The sequence below is a fragment of the Tamandua tetradactyla genome, chromosome X (assembly GCF_023851605.1).
Source record: "Tamandua tetradactyla isolate mTamTet1 chromosome X, mTamTet1.pri, whole genome shotgun sequence".
Lineage (NCBI taxonomy): Eukaryota > Metazoa > Chordata > Mammalia > Pilosa > Myrmecophagidae > Tamandua > Tamandua tetradactyla.
This window is the reverse complement of record NC_135353.1, coordinates 117,488,642-117,511,028: the sequence shown is the minus strand read 5'-3', so window position 1 is coordinate 117,511,028 and position 22,387 is coordinate 117,488,642. Positions and strand designations below refer to the sequence as shown.

The window sequence follows — 22,387 nt, the reverse complement described above, 5'->3', positions numbered from 1 at the left end:
TCTTGGGGAGTTCGTTACAGTGAATTGACTGAGGAAGAGAAACCTCGGGCCTGGTTACAGATGGTTCAGCACGATATGCAGGTACCAGCCGAAAGTGGACAGCTGCAGCACTGCAACCCCTTTCTGGGGTGTCCCTGAAGGACAGCGGTGAGGGGAAATCCTCCCAGTGGGGAGAACTTGGAGCAGTGCACCTGGTTGTTCATTTTGCTTGGAAGGAGAACTGGCCAGAGGTGCATTTGTATATGACTCATGGACTTTTGCTAATGGTTTGGCTGGAAGGTTAGGGACCTGTAAAGAGCACGATTGGAAGATTGGTGACAAAGAGGTCTGGGAAGAGGTGTGTGGATAGACCTTTCTGAGTGGGCTAATAACATGAAGATATTTGTGTCCCATGTGAATGCACACCAGAGGGTGACATCAGCAGAGGAAGGTTTTAATAATCAAGCGGATAGGATGACCTATTCTGTGGTTACCAGTCAGCCTCTTTCCCTGGCAACTCTTGTCATTGCCAAATGGGCTGATGAACAAAGTGGTCATGGTGGTAGGGATGGAGGTTATGCATGGGCTACAGCCTTTTCTGTGTGCCCAATTTGCCAGCAGCAGAGACCCACACTCAGACCCCGATATGGCACCATTCCTGAAGGTGATAAGCCTGCGACCTCATGTCAGGTTGATTACATTGGACAACTTCCATCATGGAAGTGGTAGCGATTTGTTCTTACTGGAATCGACATATCCTCTGGATATGGGTTTGCTTTCCCTGCACGCAGTGCTTCTGCCAAAACTACTGTCGGTGGACTTACAGAATGCCTTATCCATCATCATGGTATTCCACACAGCACTACTTCTGATCAAGGAACCCAGAAGCAGTTCTATGCAAATGTAGTGCAGGAATGGACACATGCTCATGGAATTCCCTGGTTTTACCATGTTCCCCATCATCCAGAGGCAGCTGAATTGATAGAATGGTATAATAGTGTTTTGAAAACTCAATTACAGTGCCAAGTAGGTGACAATACCTTGCAGGGCTGGGGTAATGTTCTCCAGGAGGTTCTGTATGCTCTGAATCAGCGTCCGCTGTATGGTGCTGTTTCTCCCATAGCCCGAATTCATGGGCCCAGGAACAAAGGGGTAAAAATGGGAGTGGCATCACTTACTATTATCTATAGTGATCCACTCGGAAAATTTTTGCCACCTATCCATGTGATCTTGGGCTCTGCTGGTCTATAGGTTTTAGTTCCAGAAGAGGTAGTACTTCCTCCGGAAGAAACAACAATGATTCCATTGAACTGGAATCTAAGGCTGCCACCTGGTCACTTTGGGCTACTCATGCCCCTGGATCAACAAGCCAAGAAGGGGATTCTTTTACTGGCTGGGGCGATTGACCCTGACTATCTGGGGAAATAGGACTGCAGCTATAGAATGGGGGTAAAGAAGAGTTTTCCTGCAATATAGGAGATCCCCTAGGGTGTCTCTTAGTACTACCATGCCCTGTGATTAAAATCGATGGAAATCTGCAACAAAACATTCCGGGCAGGACTACCAATGGCTCTAAAACTTCAGGAATGAAAGTTTGGATCATCCCACCAGCAAAGAACTATGGCCAGCTAAGGTGCTTCCTGAGGGTAAAGGAAACACGGAATGGGTAGTGGAAGAAGTTAGTGATAAATATGAACTGTGGTCACACAATCAGTTACAGAAATAAGGGGTATAATGGTATGAATACTTTTTCCTTGCTTTATAATTAGTATCTGTGTATTTATACATAAATCAAATGTTTGTTTTCCTCTTTATTTTATTCCCTTTATCATATGACAAAAGCTGTTTTGTTCATGTTATATTATTTAAGTTGTAAGATCTCAAGTTTAAGAGTGAATATTCCCCCAAGGACTTGCCCCCTATTCTGGAGAGATTTACTGCGTTTCTTGTTGTATGTGGGATATTTGAGTATTGTTACGTGAGGAAAAAATTGTATGTCATTGTTTTCTATTTAGAGATTAAGTTTGGTTTAAGGTGATGTGTATAGCTGCCAAGTTGACAAGGGGTGGACTGTCATGGTCAGGTTCATGTGTCAACTAAGCCAGGTGGTGGTGCCGGATTGTCCATTCAGGCAAATGCTGTCCTGTCTGTTGTGATGAGGACATTTCATGGACTTAAATCATGACCACATTCGCTGCATCCACAGCTCATTGTATTTGCAGTTAGCTACGGGGAGTGTCTCCTGTAATGAGTGTTGCTTAATCTAATCACTGGAAGGCTTTGAAGCAGGATTCAGAAGAGACTATTACTCTTTCTGGTTCAGCCAGCCAGCCTCTCCTGAGAGTTCGGTGAGGACCTTCATTAGAGTGCCAGCTTTCAACCACTGTCTGGTGTCCTTTCCTTTCAGTCTGAAGTTCTCCCTTTAACATTGCTTATAGGACAGGTTTACTGGCGATGAACTCCCTCAGCTTTTGTTTATATGTGAATGTTAATCTTTCCTCACTTAAGAAAAATAGTCTCACCAGGTAGAGAATTCTTGGCTAGCAATTATTTTCTTTCAGCAATTTAAGTATTTCAGCCCACTACCTTCTTGCCTCCATGGCTTGTGATGAGAAATTGACACTCAATCTAATTGGGACTCACTTTTACGTTAAAACGTTGCTTTTCTTTTGCAGCTTTCAGAAATCTCTCCTTGTCCCTTTCATTTGATAGTGTGATCAATATATGATGGGTTGTATTTTTCCTGTTAATCCTGTTTGGGGTTGTCTGGGCTTCTTGGATGTGGACATTCACATCTTTTGTATGTTTTGTAAGTTCTCTGTCATTATTTCTTTGAATATTCTTTCTGCCCTATTCTTTTTTCCTCCTTCTGGGACTCCCTTAATTTATATATTGGTATGTTTTGTGGTGTTCTAGAGGTGTCTTAGGCTAATTTTGCTTTTCTTTCTGCTCCTTAGCCTGATTCATTTCAAGTGTCTTTTCTTCAAGTTCACTAATCCTTTCCTCTGCCAGCTCCATTCTACTCTTGAAACCTCCTGGGCATTTTTCATTTCAGTTATTGAGGGCTTCAAGTCCAATATTTCTGTTCGCTTATTTAAAAAAATTATCTCTTTACTAAGACTCTCATATTGCTCATTCATTATTTTCCTGATATTCTTTAGTTATTTCTTGGTATTTTCCTTCGTTTCCATGTGGATTTTTTAAGATCATGTTTAAAGGCATTGCTCAGTGTGTCTACAGTCTTGTCCTCTGCATTTGTGGTTTTTTTTGTTTGTTTTTTTTTACATGGGCAGGCACCAGGAATCGAACCCGGGTCCTTGGGCATGGCAGGCAAGCACTCTTACCTGCTGAGCCACCGTGGCCCGCCCTGGTTTTTGTTTTTTAATCTGTTTCTTTGGGTGGCCCATAATTTCCTGTTTATTTGTTGGTGTTTTACTCTTTTCTTGCACACTGTGCATTTTAATATATAAAAATCGTTATTTGTGGGATATATTCCCAGAGATGTCTGTTTCTTCATTTTTAAGCAGCTGGTGATAAGACAGATTTTCTTGAGCTTCAGCCCTCCTACCAGGACAGTCTGCCCAAGGCAAATTCAGCATGCAGGGTTTTCCTTGTCTTTCTGGGTCTACGTCTTGTCCTGGGCTTTTGCTTGTTAGCTATTTTGGAGTCCCCTCTTTACTGGAGTTTTGATTTCTCTTCTGTTTCTCAGGAGGCAGTCCTCCTTCTTCCTGGTGTTGAAAACCAGCAGACTTTTTACCCAGACTGTCCACCTCTATTCTTCCTTACACTCCTTTTGTTTGCTGTAGCTGATTTTGCCTTTAGGGAAAATTCTAGGAGGAGGCACACACCAGAGAACACTTTCCCAAGTCAGTCTTTCCCAGGCAAAACGGGGCCAGGTCCTATCATATGGGCACATACCGGTTCCATAGTGCCCCAGAGAGGGGATCAGGAATGGCACCAAGCGCTTCTCTAAATCTGACCTTTCCTGGCCTTCAACTAACTGTCACGTGCAACCTGGGGAAGCACAGTGATTTGAGTTTCCATTGCCACCACACCTGTCCAGGGAGGATTGAAACAATGGCTGCTACTGCTTGTGTCCAGACGGAGTGAAACAATGGCTGCCCTCAGAGCCAGGCCATCAGTGATCTGAATTCATTAATCAAATGCTGTGATCAGTGATTGGCAATGCCCACTCTTGTTCTTGGGTAAGAGTATTTTTATGTCACTTTCTGTCACCAGCAAGCTAGCCAGGGACTGGATCTCATGGTGGCCTGCTGCGAGAGTAGGGTTGGGTACCTGTAGCCACCCCATGAATAAAGCATTTACTGTTCTTTACCATATTTTATCAACCTCTTTCTTCTGCTCTTCCCTGGATGCTGTACAGGATTCTTCTGGCCTCCAGAGTTTCTCAATAGTTGTCTCAGACAGTTCCTCTCTGTTTGTTGTTTTGGTGGGACAGCTCAGTCCTGGAGCTGTCTACACTGCCATCGTTCCACAATCCTCCTGGATCAATGTAATTTTGCCTCATGAAATTCCCCTAGTTCCTTTGCCTTTTTCCTACCTGGGTACTAATACTTTTAGGCAGTTCACAACTTAAGGATCCCTCTCATGTTTTCTGGCATTGATTTTCAGTCCTTTCTGATCAGGAAATATATTCACACCTCTGTAAAAGAGAGAAATAATTGCTGTTGAAAATTCCTGCCATTCCTTATGCAGGGTGGATTCTGAGTACGTTACTTTGTGGCAGAACTGTTTTTTTTTGGGTGTGTGTGTGTGAGGATTCAAATGGGGGCTTAGCGATGTAACTTGTCATTGGGTATAGCAATAGGGCCTATTCGACTGGAACCAATCAGCTGGAGGGGCTTCTTAATGAGAATTGCTGACTGTCATGTCAATGTAGAGTTACTAGAGGAAAACAAGAAATTTGTGCATGCTTCCTCTCTGCCTTGGAATAACTTTGAAGGAAAGGCAGAAGTAATTTCAGGGGATTTTGTGGAATTTTCCCATGGTTTCCTTTCTTTTTTTTTTTTTTAACCTCATTTCTTTGCTCTGTCTCTACAGAAATTGTCCCACATGGGATTAATTGTTGTAGTTATACTATTTATAGCATAATAAAATCTTATTAAAATGATTTTGAATGTTTGTTCCTATATCAATGATTTCATCTGGGATACTATGTGAGGTCTGCCTACCACACTTTAGAAAACACTTCAAGGGAAGAATGTCAACCGTAAAGTATATATAATACTTAAAATTTTTATAAAAATATCAAGTTACCGCTAAAACAACCATCATGCACACCATCAGTTCTTCTGTATTCAACACTTTCAGAAACTTTTACTATGAGAAAAGAGCAATACCTTTGAACTTAGACCTTGAACCCCCAAATCTGCTTTTGACTTGGGTCCGACATTGTAAATTTTGTGAAAACTCTAACTCACTTTCTTTGTGAGTACCAAATGAGGTCATGCACATACACAGAGAAGGTCCTGACAGATCTTACACACCTAATACATGACGTCATTACAGAACTCAATAAATGGAGCTACTCTCATAACTGTGCCCAGCTCTAGGGTTGTTCATCCCATCACAATCATATGATGAAGACCAAAATTATCTTGGCAAATAGAGCAGTTACTTCTTTCTGTTACAGAAATTTAATATCAACAAAGACACAGGAGCAGGTAGCTTTCTGAGTGACAGCATCATTGGAGGCATCTTCCGGGCAAGATGTGTCTTACAATGTTTGAAGGGATGGGAACCTGGAACTTCCCCTTCTGTTACTGCCCTTTAGGTGGGATCTGAGCCTAGAGAGAGAAGCAACCCAGAACTAGCTGGTCAGGGCCTAGCCCTACATTGCTCACAACACTGTAGAGATTTCAGTTCCAGAGAGCAGAGAAAGAGGTTGTACATCTGGATTCATTTTATGAAGCTGGTGTAAACTTGATACCAAAGTCCAGCAGAAAAGAGCACATGAAATAAAAGTACAATCTCACTCACGAAGATATGTGTCTGTGTGTATATATGTATTTGATTAGGAGATATATATATATATATATATATAAGGAATATTAAGGAAGCAAGATAATATCGTGACCAATTTGTTTACTTTGAGAATGCAAGATGGATCTAAATGTAAAAATTTACCAAAATAATTAAAATTAGCACATTTATGTAAGAAAAATACTATGATCACCTCACTATTGCAGTGTGTTTGATGGAATTCAGCATATTTTCAAGTTAACACTTTTAGAAAACTAGGAGTCAAATAGACTTCCTTTCTCTAATAAAGTGTATCTTTTTTTAAGCATGGTAAACATGGAGTTAATGTTGAATTTTTTCCATTTACAACCAGGAATAAGTCATGGACGTCCACTATTACCAGTTCTATTTAAAATTGTACTCCTTGCGTCTGTCCGATTCCATAAAATGAGAAAAGCAGATAAAAGATAATAGTGTTTAGAAAAGGAAAAACCAAACTTTATAGTTTAAAAATGATATAAAATCCAGACGTACTGCTGCTATATTCCCATGTCATCATTTTTCACTTTGTCCATTCTTCAGACCCATATTCTTCTTTCTTGGAGCCACGTATGAAAGGGGTGAACGTCATTGATATATGTATTGATGAGGAGTTCAACCAGGACCCAGAGTTCAAGAATACAGATCAGACTGACCTGTATGATGATGTGCTGACAACCACCTCATAGCCCCCAGATGACAGAAGCAGCAGCACAAAACTACTTCCTCCTGTTTGCCAGAAGCCATGTCCCAAGTTCAACAATTCTATATATCTACAGTGCACTGCCGGTGGACTACAGACCAGCAGCTGATCCAGGTTATTTGCTCTGTAGGAGTCTGTGATGTGGTGGAGTTGAAATTTGCAGGGAATTGAACAAATGGCCAGTCCAAATGGTATATTGAGGTGATGGCAGCCTTTGAAAACCCTGTCCACAAATTGTTGGAATTCCTGCTGGGAAAAGTTCTTAGTGGAGAAACGTGGACGTGAAGCCGGACACCAAGCAGAACCTGTCACAGTTTGAAGCACAGGTTCAGAAATGTGAGTGTATAGCGTCTCAAGAGGGGAGTACCTCCACGGGCCCACTCTTGAGATTCTAGTGATTCTGCTGATGCACAAACCACACCCTCTGAGAAACTTGAGGTTCACATCTGCTCTTGTGGATAAGCCCCCATTGTTCTGCCCTACTTCAGTCGCCCTCCTTCAGCCCTCTCCCTAATGAAGTTTGCCCCAGCCCCAGTTCCATCCCCACCACCTCTCTCCTCAAGCTTCGGGGTCCCTCATCCTCCTCCTTTATCCACTACTAACATCTCATGGTCCCTCTTTGATTACCTCCTTATCTGGCTGTAGTTCCCCTCGGAGCCATCTCATCTGCCCTTCACCTCAATCCAGCCTTCTCCCCCACGAAATGCTACAGTAGGGCCTCCACTAGATACTTACATGAAGGCCCCTGCACCCTATAACCACCAGGGCAGTTTAGTTTTGTGCCCTCTGCCCTCCATGGTGAGCGGGGCTGAATTCGAGGAGATTATAAAGTGAAACACAGAAATTTCCAGCAGCACCATTTCCGAAGTGGTAGCTGGGCCAGTGAATGGGATTAAAGTGACATGGCTGAGACACTGCTCACAGACATTGCTGTCATAAAAGAGTCCCAGATTGCCAATGATGAGCACTACCGTGTTCTCATTCTCTCTCTTAAGGACTATCTTCATGGCATCGAAGCCAAGTCCTACAGGGTGAGTGCTGGTGGGGGCTCCTCCAGGACAGGACTTCGATCCCGGGAGAGGTCACCTAGCCAGTCCCAGGAGAGCAGGAGGAGGCGCTGAGACCTGCTGCATAATGAAGAGCGGCATGGCATGATGATATTTCCAAGAAAGGAACTGGGAGCATGAAAGACACTGGAATAGAGGTTGGGACCAGCACCACTGAGGAAGGAGTCTGGTTGGAAGCAAATATTTTTTTAATGGACTTGCATCTCCTCACTTTGATCAGGACTAAAGGACAGAGGCCACTCTACCCTTTCCCCTTCCTGTAACCCCTTAACTCCTTGTATACACTCAGGGAATAACCTCTGCCTCACATGATTGAAGATTGCCACCCTCCCAATCCCATACCTCCTGTTTGCCAGGGGAAAGAACCCAAAGACTTATGTGGTTGGGAGGGATGTCAGACAGGAAGAAAACATCATGTCCAGGTCACCTGTCTCCATAGAGATGATTCTCCGGGAGAAGATCAGTGGTGAATTTGGTGGGAAGACTTTCTTACCAAAGGAAACAGATCCCCTATGTGGGGTTTAGGAAAGTGATTGGGTATGCCAATCAGTGGTAGATCTGATGGGGCCAAGAACATCCAAACTCCTTGGTAATGAAGCACTTCTTTAACTCTTCCTTATTCTCTCAACCCTTTGAGGAGGAACTCTGAGAATAGAAATCACTTTATCAAGAGCTACTTCTGTTCTTGCTTTTTCCTTTCACATATTATTTCCTTCACCTCCCAGAAGGCTCAATCCTTTCAATTCTCTGATGCCTAGCTTCCTCAGTGGACTTGCATCCCTCCCGTTCTAAGCAAAGAAGGCCTGTGAGGTTGCTTTCCGGTAGAGAGCCTAGGACAGTCAATTACCACCTGCTGCTGCTCAGTGCTTGGTTGCCTCATACAATTACCAGCTCTTCTAGGTATTCCCTTTTCAAGGGGATTTTCCATTTCACACATGGGCCCTTTGCCTATGAAGTCTTCTTCCTTAGTTTAGAGGAAGATATTACCATTTGGAGATTGGGACATCTGGACCTCAGCAATGAAAAACCATTGTGATGTGTAACAGGAGGCGTGGGGAAGGAGGGGAATTGGGCAGGATTTTGCCTGCCTCTATATGCTTTTCTTTTCCAGGTTTGATGTAAGCATGGGTTTGCATTCCCGAGGTACCTGCCTTTACTTATTGTGGGATAACCTGGCACTAGTAGGCAGGTAGTCACTAATTTGGTGTCTCTCCACTTTTCGACTGACTTAATAGCTCCTCTCACTGTGCCTAGACATAGTACCTGCCTCTGTTAAGGAGCAAAGAAGAAATGGAATTTAACTTGAATGAATTCAGATCAGAATTCTAAGGACCACCACTCTGGGAGTTATTTTCTATGTAGTAAATCAAATTGCTTCTCTTTAACATCCAAATTGCAATGTGGTTGCTGCTGCAGGAGGAGGCAGCAACAGGGTCCTGCAGTACCCAGGGAGAGATGCTAATTCTGCATGCATCTACTGGGCATATAACATCCAACATGAGAAGAGATTACATGTGAGATGAGGCATGGCATGTGAGATACAGGGTCACTGGTGACCCTCCTGGCTCAGAGATGAGACACTTAATTTGACAGAACCCTTTCTCTGTTCCCAGCACAATTCTGACACAGCTATCAGTCACTGAGGGAGTATCCTCACGGTTGAAAGGCACATTTCCTTGGGATAGATGCTACAGGTAGTAGCCTTTTCCTGTGCCTAAGCCCCATCATACTTCAAAACATGACACTCCACCCAACTAACCAAGTGTTAAGTGATGTGTTTATCCTCGAGTAGCTCCGGGTGTCTTTTTAAAATGTAGAGAAAACCAAGTAAGGTGACAGTTTAAGGAAAAAGATATATGGAAAACCAGGAAAAACATTTATCTAGAGAATTTTCTTCCCCAATTTTTACTTTTAATCAGTGACTCATTTTTCAGTTTTATTCCCTGACAACAAAAGGAAAAAATAACTAAGCCTCCAAAAGACCAAGGCCTCATCCCCCTGTTGTCGGTGATTTTTTTCCATTTCTGATAGGTTGAAAATTGTGTAATACACTTGATAATGCTGTCAATCTTTAAAAAATGATATGAATCCATACGTTGAAAATTAAAAGGGATCTACAGGAAAACATGGAATTAATAAACATCTTTAGGAAGGGTGCAGGACAGAAAATCAAATTGCAAACATATCTGTATATACCAGCCTAACCAAGATCTAAAAATTTCAAAAAATGATGCAATTTTCAATAGCATCAAACACCTAACAATAAATTTAACAAAAGATGTGCAAGACTTCTTTGGAGATGAGTGCTGATCTTTATTAAGACATCAAGAGTCAGGTTTCCAACATCAGAACAGTCTGTATGGTTTCATCTTGTCTTCTTTTAAAACTGAGGCTGCCCTTCACCTATAATATAAACATAATTGGGAATATTACTTAGCAGAACTTTATTAAGATGATACAGAAAATGTACAGGGGACATTAGAGCTTTATAAAGCTTTATAAAATGGACTAAAACCAGGAACCTAAAGGTGGCCCTCAAGTTTACTTCAGTTAAACCTCTGTATAGTCTCTGAAGGTAGACTTTCAGGCATTTTAACAATATTTTTATAACGTGTTATTTTTTCCAGTGGTTAAAATGAAACAAAGAGACTGTTCAAATTCAGAACAGGTCAAATAAGATGAACCTATTTAAAGGCAGTGTTAATAAGACAGCAAAAATTACATATATTTTTAGTAAAAATCCATCCAACCAAAAAACCCTAAGAAACAAAATATACACATATTTTTTAAAGTATCATATAAGTGTTTTGACTTGATGTAGTATTCTATACATACGCCATTATAATATTAACAGTTATATCACACTTGGAACTGTATAAGTGAAGTAAACAGAAACACAGGATTACGGTTGTTGTCTCCATTTTGAAAAGTACAAAACTGTTTCTTGGGGGTGGTTTAGCCTTGATCTGTTTAAGTAGGATAACCATCTGTCTCTGTTTTCACCCACAGGACTGGTGTAATAAAGAATATGCCTCCTGGGCGGGCCACGGTGGCTCAGCAGGCAAGAACGCTAGCCCGGAATGCCAGAGGACCTGGGTTCGATTCCCGGTGTCTGCCCATGTATATTAAAAAAGAATGTGTCTCTTTATATCCTTAAAAATTTCCAGTATGTACAATAAAGTATATGAATATACTAGTGCTAATCTATTACCATTATAGGTGACACCAAAATGTGAAAGAGAAATAGTACCATCTTTTACAGTCTGGCAAAATAAATAGAAGAAGAAAGGGAGAATGGAAAAAAGAAAAGAGGTAAAAAGAAAAAAGGGAAAAGGGGAAGAAAAAACGAGAAAAGACAAACAGATGGACATATATATATTATGTTTTGTCCCTAAAACATAAGTGCCTTTGAGGTACAACTGACAATCTTTAAAAATTCTTACCCGGTTTTTGTAACTCAGTTACTAGTGGGGTATACCATCTATTTCATCCAGATTTTGAAAATATTAGAGTTCAATAATGCTTTACCTTTTAATTATAAAATACATTCAATACCTGTTATTTTCTTGTCCACATTTCTTCTTTTTTTTGGGCTTTATTTATTACATGCATAATTACAAATCTGTGCCAAATGAAAATGTATAAAGCAGTGGTGACCTGGTTTTAAGTCACACAGAGAAAGGACTAGACAATTCCATTGACCCTCTGCCAAAGTCCATTCCATTGCCTTTAATATGATTGTTTCCATTTCTTACAATCTGCATGTACTTTCTTGTCCAAGTACTTTCTATTATTTGTCTCAGTATACCCTCACAACAAACCCGTGACGCAGGTAGGGCAATTAGCATTATCCCCATTTTGCAGTTGGGATTGTTCACGTTTCTATTGTATACACTTGCTCTTTGTCTATTTTCTACAAGATTATACAAACTTGCGGACCCTCTATTCACAGATACCTTTTTAAAAAGAGCAATCTTTTTGAATCAGTCATTAGTTGGAGTTTTCCTTTCTCTAATAAGTGATACATATCTGTTAAGGACCCCTTTCCTTTTCTTTTAGGTTTACTCATCTATCTTTATAGTCTATGTATTCTATGAATAGAAGAAGGGAATGCAAAATAGAACTGAAAATGATTTTAATATATGATTTGAACTATTTTTATAAAAGCAAAGATGGGTTAGAAGTTAAGAGATTTCCCCAGAGTCACACAAATTATGTTAGAGCTGGTACCAGAATTTACTTCAGTTCTTCAGCATATATCATATAAAGTGATGTTTATTATAAATACATGAAGTATTCTAAAAAAGCAAACCTTCATGGAAATATCTGAAAATGATTAGCTATAGGTTAAAAGACCTAAGGAGTAAGAAAATGCTTTCATATTTTATAATCCAATAATAACTTTAACCCACTCTGTTTCTACATCTGATAGTCTGTAAGTCAGGCAATTGGGGCCTAAACTACCTTTCAAAGATTATTCATATATAAACTCTATTATCAAAGTAGCAGTAACATTACCTCTTTGTTAACAATATAATATTGTGGAATATAGAAACCTCATAATATGCATTCTTAATGGATACTATACCTGCTTCTGGTATGTTAGTCGGCTCAGGGTTGGGCAGCATCTCCCCCTTGACATTTGAACCATCACCACGCTTACCCCCAGTCTTTGGCTTAGCCAGTTCCTGGAGTTCAGTTTCCAGGTCAAATTCTTAACAATAAAAAAGTTATCAGTTTAAGAAGCAAGAAGGAAATATAAATTAGGAAATGATAATATTTATCACCTCAATGCTATGAAAACAATTCCTGTAGGTTAATGTGATAATACCTATGATACAGCAGAATTCCAAGAGCATTATTTTAGGAGTCTGATGTCTCAAAAAAGCAAAGAAAGGTTTTTCAAATGTTTTCAAATATTAGCAATTTCCCCCAACAACTTAGAAGCCCCTTTTGTACTTAAGTCTTGTACTTGTTATTGTACTTGTAACATTAAATCAATGATTTGTTTGAGTCTAACTACAGTGTAAACACAAGGCAGAAATCATGTCACATTAGTACTCACACCTTCTAGCGTCATGTGTAAGCATCAATAAATGCTGAGTGAAAAAAATCTTTAAAAATACATGAAAAAGCCCAAACAGATGAACCATTTACTAAAACAACTGGTCAGTTCTTTTAAAAAAATGTCAGTGACATGATAAAGAAAGATTAACAAACTGTCCAGATTAAAGGAGCTTAAATAGACATAATGCTTAAATGCAATGTGTGATTCTGGAATAGACTCTAGATCAAAAAAAAATATTCTATTAAGGAAATTACTGGGACAACAGGGGACATACAGATTGCATAGCAATTTACTGAATTTTTTCTTTTTAATTTTTCTGAATTTGATAATTGTACAGTTTATCCAAGAAAATCACTTTCTCTTTGGATATACACACACTGAATTACTTAGGGTGAAGAATCATATCAGAAACTTAACCTAAAATATTCACTACTATTAATAATAAATTAAACATTATCAAGTGCATAAATATTTGCATGTGTATGTGTATATAGACAGGGGTGTCAGGAAGGTGGGAGGGGACAGAAGTGGATATGCAATGAATGTGGCTGACAATATTACAACTGGTGAATCTAGGTAAAAAGTATATGAGTGTTAATGCTACTAGTCTTGTAACTTCTCTGTAATGTTTAAATAAGAACAAACCATACTTCCGGAGAAGATGGCGGCTTAGTAAGAGGCGCGGGTCTTAGTTCCTCCTCCAGAAAAGCAACTAAAGAAACAGAAACAATATACGAAACAGCTCCTGGAGTCACGACAGAGACCAAAAAGACAGCGTGCCCCATTCTGGAGCAGCTGAACGGGCGGGGAGGGTCTGCTGCGGTGGGGTGCCCGAGGGGCGCACGTTTTCCCCGCCGGGGCGGCTGGCGACTGGGGTCCCCTCCGCGCGCGTGGCTCCCCGGTCTGACTGGGGGTGTTGGATGGCGGGGCCCTCCCTCACGCTTGGCGTCTCGGGCCAGCTGGGCAATTTGGAACGGCGCTCTCCCGGGCCGCAGCAGCCGGCGGCCCCCCCTCCGCGCGCGGTTTCCCGGGCCGACTGCACCGCAGACAGACGAGCGCCAAGAGCGCCACCTACTGGACAGGAAAAGAAAAACAGAGCCCAGAGATTCCACAGAAAAACCTTTCAACCAGCTGGGTCCCACACCCAGGGAAATCTGATCAAATGCCCAGACACCAGCAGAAAATAATGGATGACGCTCGGAAAATTGAAGATATGGCCCAGTCAAAGGAACAAACCAATAGTTCAAATGAGATACAGGAGCTGAGACAACTAATGCTGAATATACGAACAGAAATGGAAAAACTCTTCAAAAACCAAATCAATAAATTGAGGGAGGACATGAAGAAGACATGGGCTGAACAAAAAGAAGAAATAGAAAATCTGAAAAAACAAATCACAGAACTTATGGGAGTGAAGGACAAAGAAGAAAAAATGGAAAAAACAATGGATACCTACAATGGTAGATCTAAAGAGACAGAAGCTACAATTAGTGAACTGGAAGATGGAACATCTGAATTCCAAAAAGAAACAGAAACTATAGGGAAAAGAATGGAAAAACTTGAGCAGGGGATCAGGGAACTGAATGACAATATGAAGCGCACAAATATACGTGTTGTGGGTGTCCCAGAAGGAGAAGAGAAGGGAAAAGGAGGAGAAAAACTAATGGAAGAAATTATCACTGAAAATTTCCCAACTCTTATGAAAGACCTAAATTTACAGATCCAAGAAGTGCAGCGCACCCCAAAGAGAATAGACCCAAATAGGCGTTCTACAAGACATTTACTAGTTAGAATGTCAGAGGTCAAAGAGAAAGAGAGGATCTTGAAAGCAGCAAGAGAAAAACAATCTGTCACATACAAGGGAAACCCAATAAGACTATGTGTAGATTTCTCAGCAGAAACCATGGAAGCTAGAAGGCAGTGGGCTGATATATTTAAATTACTAAAAGAGAAAAACTGCCAACCAAGACTCCTATATCCAGCAAAATTGTCCTTCAAAAATGAAGGAGAAATTAAAACATTTATAGACAAAAAGTCACTGAGAGAATTTGTGACCAAGAGACCAGCTCTGCAAGAAATACTAAAGGGAGCACTAGAGTCAGATACGAAAAGACAGAAGAGAGAGGTATGGAGTAAAGTGTAGAAAGAAGGAAAATCAGATATGATATATATAATACAAAAGCCAAAATGGTAGAGGAAAATATTATCCAAACAGTAATAACACTAAAAGTTAATGGACTGAATTTTCCCAATCAAAAGACATAGAATGGCAGAATGGATTACGACCCAGCAATACCACTGCTAGGTATCTACTCAAAGGACTTAAGGGCAAAGACACAAACAGACATTTGCACACCAATGTTTATAGCAGCATTATCTACAATTGCAAAGAGATGGAAATAGCCAAAATGTCCATCAACAGACGAGTGGCTAAACAAACTCTGGCGTATACCTACGATGGAATATTATGCAGCTTTAAGACAGACTAAACTTATGAAGCATGTAATAACATGGATGGACCTAGAGAACATTATGCTGAGTGAGTCTAGCCCAAAACTAAAGGACAAATACTGTATGGTCCCACTGATGTGAACCGACATTCGAGAATCAGCTTGGAATATATCATTGGTAACAGAGACCAGCAGGAGTTAGAAACAGGGTAAGATAATGGGTAATTGGAGCTGAAGGGATACAGACTGTGCAACAGGACTAGATACAAAAACTCAAAAATGGACAGCACAATAATACCTAAGTGTAATGTAACTAGGTTGGAACACTGAATGAAGCTGCACCTGAAATATGGTTTTTTGTTTGTGTGTTTGTATCTTTTGTTTTTGTTTTTTTCTTTTTCCTTTTCATATATATATATATTTTTTTATTAGTATTATTATTTTAATTCTCTTCTCTGTATTAACATTCTATATCTTTTTCTGCTGTTTTGCTAGTTCTTTTCCTAAATCGATGCAAATGTACTAAGAAATGATGATCATGCATCTATGTGATAATATTAAGAATTACTGAGTGCATGTGTAGAATGGAATGATTTCTAAATGTTGTGTTAATTTCTTTTCTTTTTTTTGATTAATTAAAAAAAATTAAAAAAAATAAATAAATAATAGGGGGAACAAATGTTAAAATAGATTTAGTTTGAAATGTTAGTGATCAATGAAAGGGTCAGTAAGGGGTATGGCATGTAAAATTTTTTTTCTTTGTTATATTTTTCTGTTGTCTTTTTATTTCTTTTTCTGAATTCATGCTAATGTTCTAAGAAATGATCATGATGATGAATATGCAACTATGTGATGATATTGTGAATTGCTGAGTGTATGTGTTGGGAATGTTTGTGTTTCTTGTAATTTTTTTAATTAATAAAAAATTTAAAATGAAAAAAAAAAGAACAAACCATAATACATCTACAATTCTCATATTTTACCCTAGTATATCAAGAACGATGAGAATCGGTTATCTAAGAAATGTGGAATCTATACCGTGATTAGATTTTTTTTTAGGTGCATGGTCCAGGAATTGAACCTGGGTCACCCACATGGAAGGTGAGCAATCTACCACTGAATCAGCCGTGCACCCCATGGATAAGATTGTAATTAAATTTAAAATGTAATTTTCTGAAGGAGTATTAAATGGATTTGAAGGTCTATGTCAAAATATAGTCATGATATCATCATCTATGGGGGTAACCAGAAACTTAATTTGATTAAAATAAACTGAAGTTTTACTTAGGTCCAATGGTCCTATATGTACCTTACCATAAATGAATCCCATGTTGAACAAAATATCAAAACAACAGCACTTTTTTGGTGAATAACAGCAGAATTATTGTCTGACTGTGAGAAAGAGGAATGTGTGGTAACAAGAAATTAATTGCTGAAATAAATAAATTGCTAAAATAATCCATGGCCTGAGTTACATAAATGTTCTGCTTCAAAACACCGTGACTGGAAGAAACTTTCTGTTTCATGATAATTCTAGGTTAATCTTTCCATTTTTCTAACCATAAAGGGATTTAAGCATTTTTAAAAAGTCATACTAAAGCAGCTACCTATATGCTAGTATCTTGAATTATCAAGTCTTTAACCAAATTTATCACATAAAATTACCACTAATTAACTATTAATATCATTAACATTAATAATTATTAATTGTTATCATTAATTGAGTTCGTTTTGGAGTCTCTATCATATTACACTGAATAGGACTTACACCTGTGCCACTACTGAGCTACCTTACTGTACAGACATTTGAGTATTAAGTGTTTTAAGCAAAATTATTCATTTTTTCCTACAGCCACATGTAGGAAGAAGAACTCAAAGACTGGAAAGAAATACCAATTCTGTCTGCAGTGCTCTTTAAGACAGAATCCCTGAGCCTAAGTTTTCTCATTTATAAAATGGGGTTAACATGCCTATGCAACCAGGCTTCACTAAAGGTTTTATGACACATTTGACTTGACACCCTACATATATTATTAAGAGTTGCTTAAGCTTTGGATACAATAACTAATAGGGCCATACACATTCAAGGAGGCCAAATCTGACTAGGGAAATGATATGCTATTTTATGACTAAAATTAAACACAGTTTTCTTGGATTTGCTAATGTAGAGGTTTGCCAAGTTTTCAAGAACTTAAAATAGGTCTTGAAGAAAAAAGGGGATATTCATTACAGCAAGTGACTTCACGAAACCGCAAACTATACTTTCTTCACATTCACAGCCCATTTTCAGGCAATGTTTGAGATCCCTACCCAATGATTTCTTGATTTCTGTTACCGGTATGTTATAATGCATGATGTACACACACATCCCTCCCAAAACAGGCATTCTTCTTTCCCCTCATATCACCTTGGGATGCATCGGATCCTTCATCTTCTATTTCCTGGCTAGGTAGAATATTCTGGATTTCGATTGGTGGCTCATCATGTTTCGGTTCTTGATCGCCAGGCTGCTCGGCCTGGGGGGGTGTGTAGAAATAAAATGTCTTGTTATTAATATATATCAATAATATACATATATATAACACATGTATATATCCAACACACACAGATATATCCAATTACAAATAAATCTAAAGACATTTTTCCAACATGATTCTATATATTTATTCTTAAGATTACTCTCTCCACAGAGAGGCTATGTCAAGCATTTGGAAGCTATTTTAATATACGCTGGGATGGACGTGTGCATCTGTTTTTAATAAGCATGACCAGGAAGTCATAGGACGTCTTTATGGGGAGCATACAGCATCACCATCCAGACAATAAGATGGAACCATCTTGCATCATGTTTCTATCATGAGCTTCAATAATCACCTGTTCTCAGCATGAAAAACCTTTATACGAGTATGTTTATTTAACACCATCCTCCCCGAAATAAAGGTTTTGCTAGTAGAAATGTTAAAACACTCACAACTTCAGCTTCAGTTGGCTGCTCAAAGCCTTGCTCATCCCATTTTTCTTCAGATTTGGGGATGGTTACGACTCGTCGACTCATCTTTCCAACTCTAAGCAGCAAACTGTGATTCGGAAAACACACTTCAGGGGATAGGTCTGTATCTTTTAAAACCCCCAAACATTTCCCAGTGTCATGATAAGCACGCATACTTTGCGGTCACACCAAATACGGCACGTGTCCCTGTCGTGACCAAGCCGGCAGAGCAATCACCCGAGAGCACATGGTAATAGGCACAGGCCTTTGCACGAGAGCTGGTTTCACAAATGGATTTCCCATGATGAAGACATTTAGTAAAATACCACCCGAGAATAGAAACTTAAGTGTAATACTACCAGTTCTGGCATATGCCCAATGACTAGGCTCTTCCCCCCGTTGTCACTCTTCTATCCCCTCAGGAGTCATTTGGATCGGAACACACGGCCGCACGTCCTCGCTTACATATGGACTCGGGCTGTCTCCGCGCTACGCTGGCAGCACTGGGCAGCCGAGATGAACTGCGGCCGTTTCCTCACGAGGCAGCACGGCCTGCACAGTCCACACCTCAGGGACGGGACGCGGTGCCGACTCACGGCCTTCCCGCTCTTTCTCGACTGCCGCCCCGCCCCCTCCTCAGGGACCCAGTGTGGACGCCAGAAGCTCGCCCCTGCGGCAGTTGCAGGTGCCTTGCGGCTCAGAAAACTCAAACAGCGTCCCCAAGATCCGCCCCGCTTCCACTAACCCCCTCCAGCCTGCGGCCCTCATCCCAGGCTCCGGGCCCCACCACGACGCCAACGGTCATGGCGGCCGCGCCCCTCGTGAGGAGACACACGACGACCGTCGACGACCTTCCTCCTCCGAGGCCAAATGATCGCACCGCCGGGACCCGCCCCAACCCCGCTGGCTGCCCCTCGCTCTCGTTCCCGCTTCAACTCGTGGAGGACCGCCGTGGACACCTACCCGCTAACTCTCAAGCCGGGAGAAGAAAGCAGGACGGTAGCTACCCTAGCTCCACACCGCTCTGCGCTGGGATAACGGGCAAAGCTCGGCAAAGAGCATGCGCACTGAGCCCGCGCGCGTCACGGGGCGATCGTTTCCCGCCACTGCGGATCCGGATGTGGCGTCTCCTGAGGCCTGACAGGGACTGGCCGGGCTTGTCTCTTGTCACCGCACAACCCAGCTGCTGGTGGCGGGAACGTTGGGGTCGGAGGAGAAGATGCCTCTCAGAAAGCCCTGACCTGCTGGGGCAGAAATCATGATACCTATTTTTACATACGTTTAACCAATCATTTCCCTCTCTGCTTCTTGTGGTTTTTTTTGGTCATGTTTTACATGACCTTGCCCACTCCCAGAAGCTAGACACTATATGATTTCTTGTAAATGGCATTTTCAAAAAAAAAAAACTATAGGACAGAATAAATATCAGTGTTTGCCAGGGACTGAGAGTGGGGAAAGAGGATTCATTGAACCTGGCATAAGGGAACATTTTGGAATGATGGGAATTTCCTGTGTTTTGATTGTAGTAATGAACATGACCAAAAAAGAAGAAAACGTGGTGGTTACATTGGTCAAAACTCATCAAGTTTACACTTAGTTTGACTTTTATTGTATATAAATTAAATCTTAGTATACCTGACTTTTTCTAAAATAGAAGGAGCCTTTAAGGGAAATATTTAAATAGTGGTTAGTTTATTCCTTGTAGACCGTGAATTAATCAAGTAAAAGCTGTATTTTGGGATTCTTCACAAACCCAGTCCTCTTCCAGTTTTCCCTATGTCAATAGACGGCACCATCATACATCTTGTCACCAAACACAGAAAGCTGACCTAATCGTTACAACTGCCTCTCCTCACCTCAAGTCTAAATCCTGTCTGACTGTTTTCCATTTTTACCTTGTACATGTCTGTATAATCTGTTCATTTCTTTCCATGTCAACTGCACCCACTCTAGTCCAAAGCATCTCTATCTTATTAAATATATCCTTCTAAGACTCTCACATCCGCTACTATCACACACACACACACAGACACACACACACATACCCATTTTTTTTTTTTTTTTTAAAGGAAAGACAGAGAGAAGGAAGGAAGGATAGAAGGAAGGAAGGAAGGAGGAAAGGGAAACATTTTTAAACATTTTCTTTGTTTTATTGTATTCTGTTTCTCCGTTTTTGTTACATGGGGTGGGGCCGGGAATCGAACCGAGGTCCTCCGGCATAGCAGGCAAGCACTTTGCCCGCTGAGCCACCGCGGCCCGCCCCACACATACCCATTTATTTGAAACAATACAATGCAGGCGTGTTCACTGCCTTTTAGATTAAGATTACATACCATTATAAGGCTTTCAAGGCTTGGGTCAACCCCTGTCTATCCCTCTAATGGTATTAAAAGCAGAGCGTTCTCTTCTTGTCCATCTGGTAGTCAGGGGTATCTTTCACATCCTGCAATATCCCAATCTTTTCAGTTTATATTGTCTCCTTTTTCTGGAAGTCTCCTCATTTAGTTATATCTTACGTGTCCTTCACATTTCCACTCAAGTATTGCTTCTTTGGGTAAGACCTCCTTAAAAGTCCTGCTAACGCCATTTCCTCCCAAGCCTGGACTGGCTCTCTTTGGTAAGACAATGACAGTAGTAAATTTTACATTTCTTTGTCATTTTTAGATTAACCGTTGTCTCCAATTTGACATAAACTCTATGAAGGCACTGACACGGCTTTTTTTTTTGCCTTTCTCATTTATTGTTTGCCCCAGACATCCCGCACAGTGCTACAGCCTAGCTGTAGCTTGATAAATCGTTGTAACTGAATAAAGTCTCTCCCTCCCTGTGTGATTCTGCCCACCCCGACATACACACAATGTTACCATCATAGTCATTCAGATCAGTGAGAAGTCTTTGGGTGGCCCCAATGACCTTGATTAGGAGATTGAAGAGTGTTGTTATGTTTGCTAGTGGGTGGCTTCTCAGCTTTCCAAACAGACCAAAGCGCTGCTCTCAGGGCTAAGAAAATTTAGCTCTCTGAGTGGTAAGTGCCACAGTTGCTTACCAGTCAGCTCAGTGTTTCCCTTTTAGACCTTATACCAGGGAGCTGTATCAGCACAGCAGTGGAGTATTCTTCACTTTAAACAGAAAATCAAGGCCAGAAAACTCAATTTTTTTGCTGTTTATCCCCTATTAATGTTTTTTTCTCACGTGTATTCACTTCCATGGTTCTATTTTGAGTCACCAAGTCCAACCCTGTTAATTCTGAATTAACTACTACAAAATCTTGTATGTATATCACAACTGATATTTGTAGCTTTGTTTTGCGAGAGAGTTGGGTCTTATTATCGCAGGATGTATTTTCTTTCTGTTCTGTATCTGATTCTGTAGGTATCAAGATATCAGGGAAAGTGCTCCAGACACACCGTGAGGGAAGTGGCGCTGCACGTGAAGCCGGGAGTCACAATCTCAGCATAGCTAGTTAGATATAATGTGACACCAAATTGCGCCAGTGGAGGCAAAGGAGGAGAGATGTAATGTGCCTTAATAAAGATGCTTATTTCCATAGCAAAAGTCTTACAAAGGTAGGGGAATTTTTGCCTGTATTCCCTAGATCATTTTTTTTTATCTTAAGCATTTAATTTTGAAATAATATTAAACTTATAGAACAATTGCAAAAATAATACAAAACACATGCAGAGAGCTTCAACATATACCACTCTCAGACTCCCAGATCCACCAGTTTTAACATTTTGCCACATTTGCTGTATCATTTTGTCCATTTGTTTATCTATAGATCAGTCTATTAACTTTGTAAACGTTTGAGTGCAGGTTGTATACATCATGCTGTTTGATCACTTAGTACTTCCATGTGCATTTCCTAAGGACAAGGATATTTACTTATTTAATCACCTTAACTACAGTTGTCACTGTTGATATAAACCTTAGTCTATATTCCCATTTTTAATATGTCTCATTATTGTGCCAGACCTAGGAAACCTTAAGGAGTTTTACCAAATCACTTTGGTAGCAAGGCTTTCTCCAACATACCGACTTCTTTTCTTGGGTAGTGGATGTAAGTGATGAGAGCAGATGACCTTTTAGATCCCAGAACATCACAGATTTTTC

The 22,387-nt window shown here is 40.5% G+C and overlaps 1 protein-coding gene and 1 pseudogene across 1 annotated transcript; one reads left to right on the top strand and one right to left on the bottom strand.

Moving 5' to 3' along the window:
* The first annotated feature begins 6,558 nt into the window (after nt 1-6,558).
* LOC143670122 (cleavage and polyadenylation specificity factor subunit 7 pseudogene) lies at nt 6,559-8,365 on the top strand (annotated as a pseudogene).
* A 1,675-nt stretch (nt 8,366-10,040) lies between these two features.
* Nucleotides 10,041-19,328, bottom strand: LOC143670123 (P antigen family member 3-like). The gene is made up of 5 exons (XM_077144755.1): nt 19,241-19,328; nt 18,260-18,365; nt 17,696-17,804; nt 12,359-12,484; nt 10,041-10,173 (listed from the first exon to the last, which is right to left on the bottom strand). Exons 2-5 carry the CDS (start codon nt 18,341-18,343, stop codon nt 10,151-10,153), a joined length of 342 nt encoding a protein of 113 aa, XP_077000870.1. The 5' UTR covers nt 18,344-18,365; nt 19,241-19,328; the 3' UTR covers nt 10,041-10,150.
* Nucleotides 19,329-22,387: the final 3,059 nt, after the last annotated feature.

Excerpts from the sequence above, each read along its gene's own strand:
- LOC143670123 (XM_077144755.1), bottom strand. The coding sequence starts at position 18,343 with ATGAGTCGACGAGTCGTAACCATCCCCAAATCTGAAGAAAAATGGGAT. Across the intron at positions 17,805-18,259 it reads AGCCAACTGAAGCTGAAGTT|GCCGAGCAGCCTGGCGATCA; the intron begins GTGAGTGTTTTA and ends ACACCCCCCCAG. Across the intron at positions 10,174-12,358 it reads GACTAACATACCAGAAGCAG|GTGAAGGGCAGCCTCAGTTT; the intron begins GTATAGTATCCA and ends TTTATATTATAG.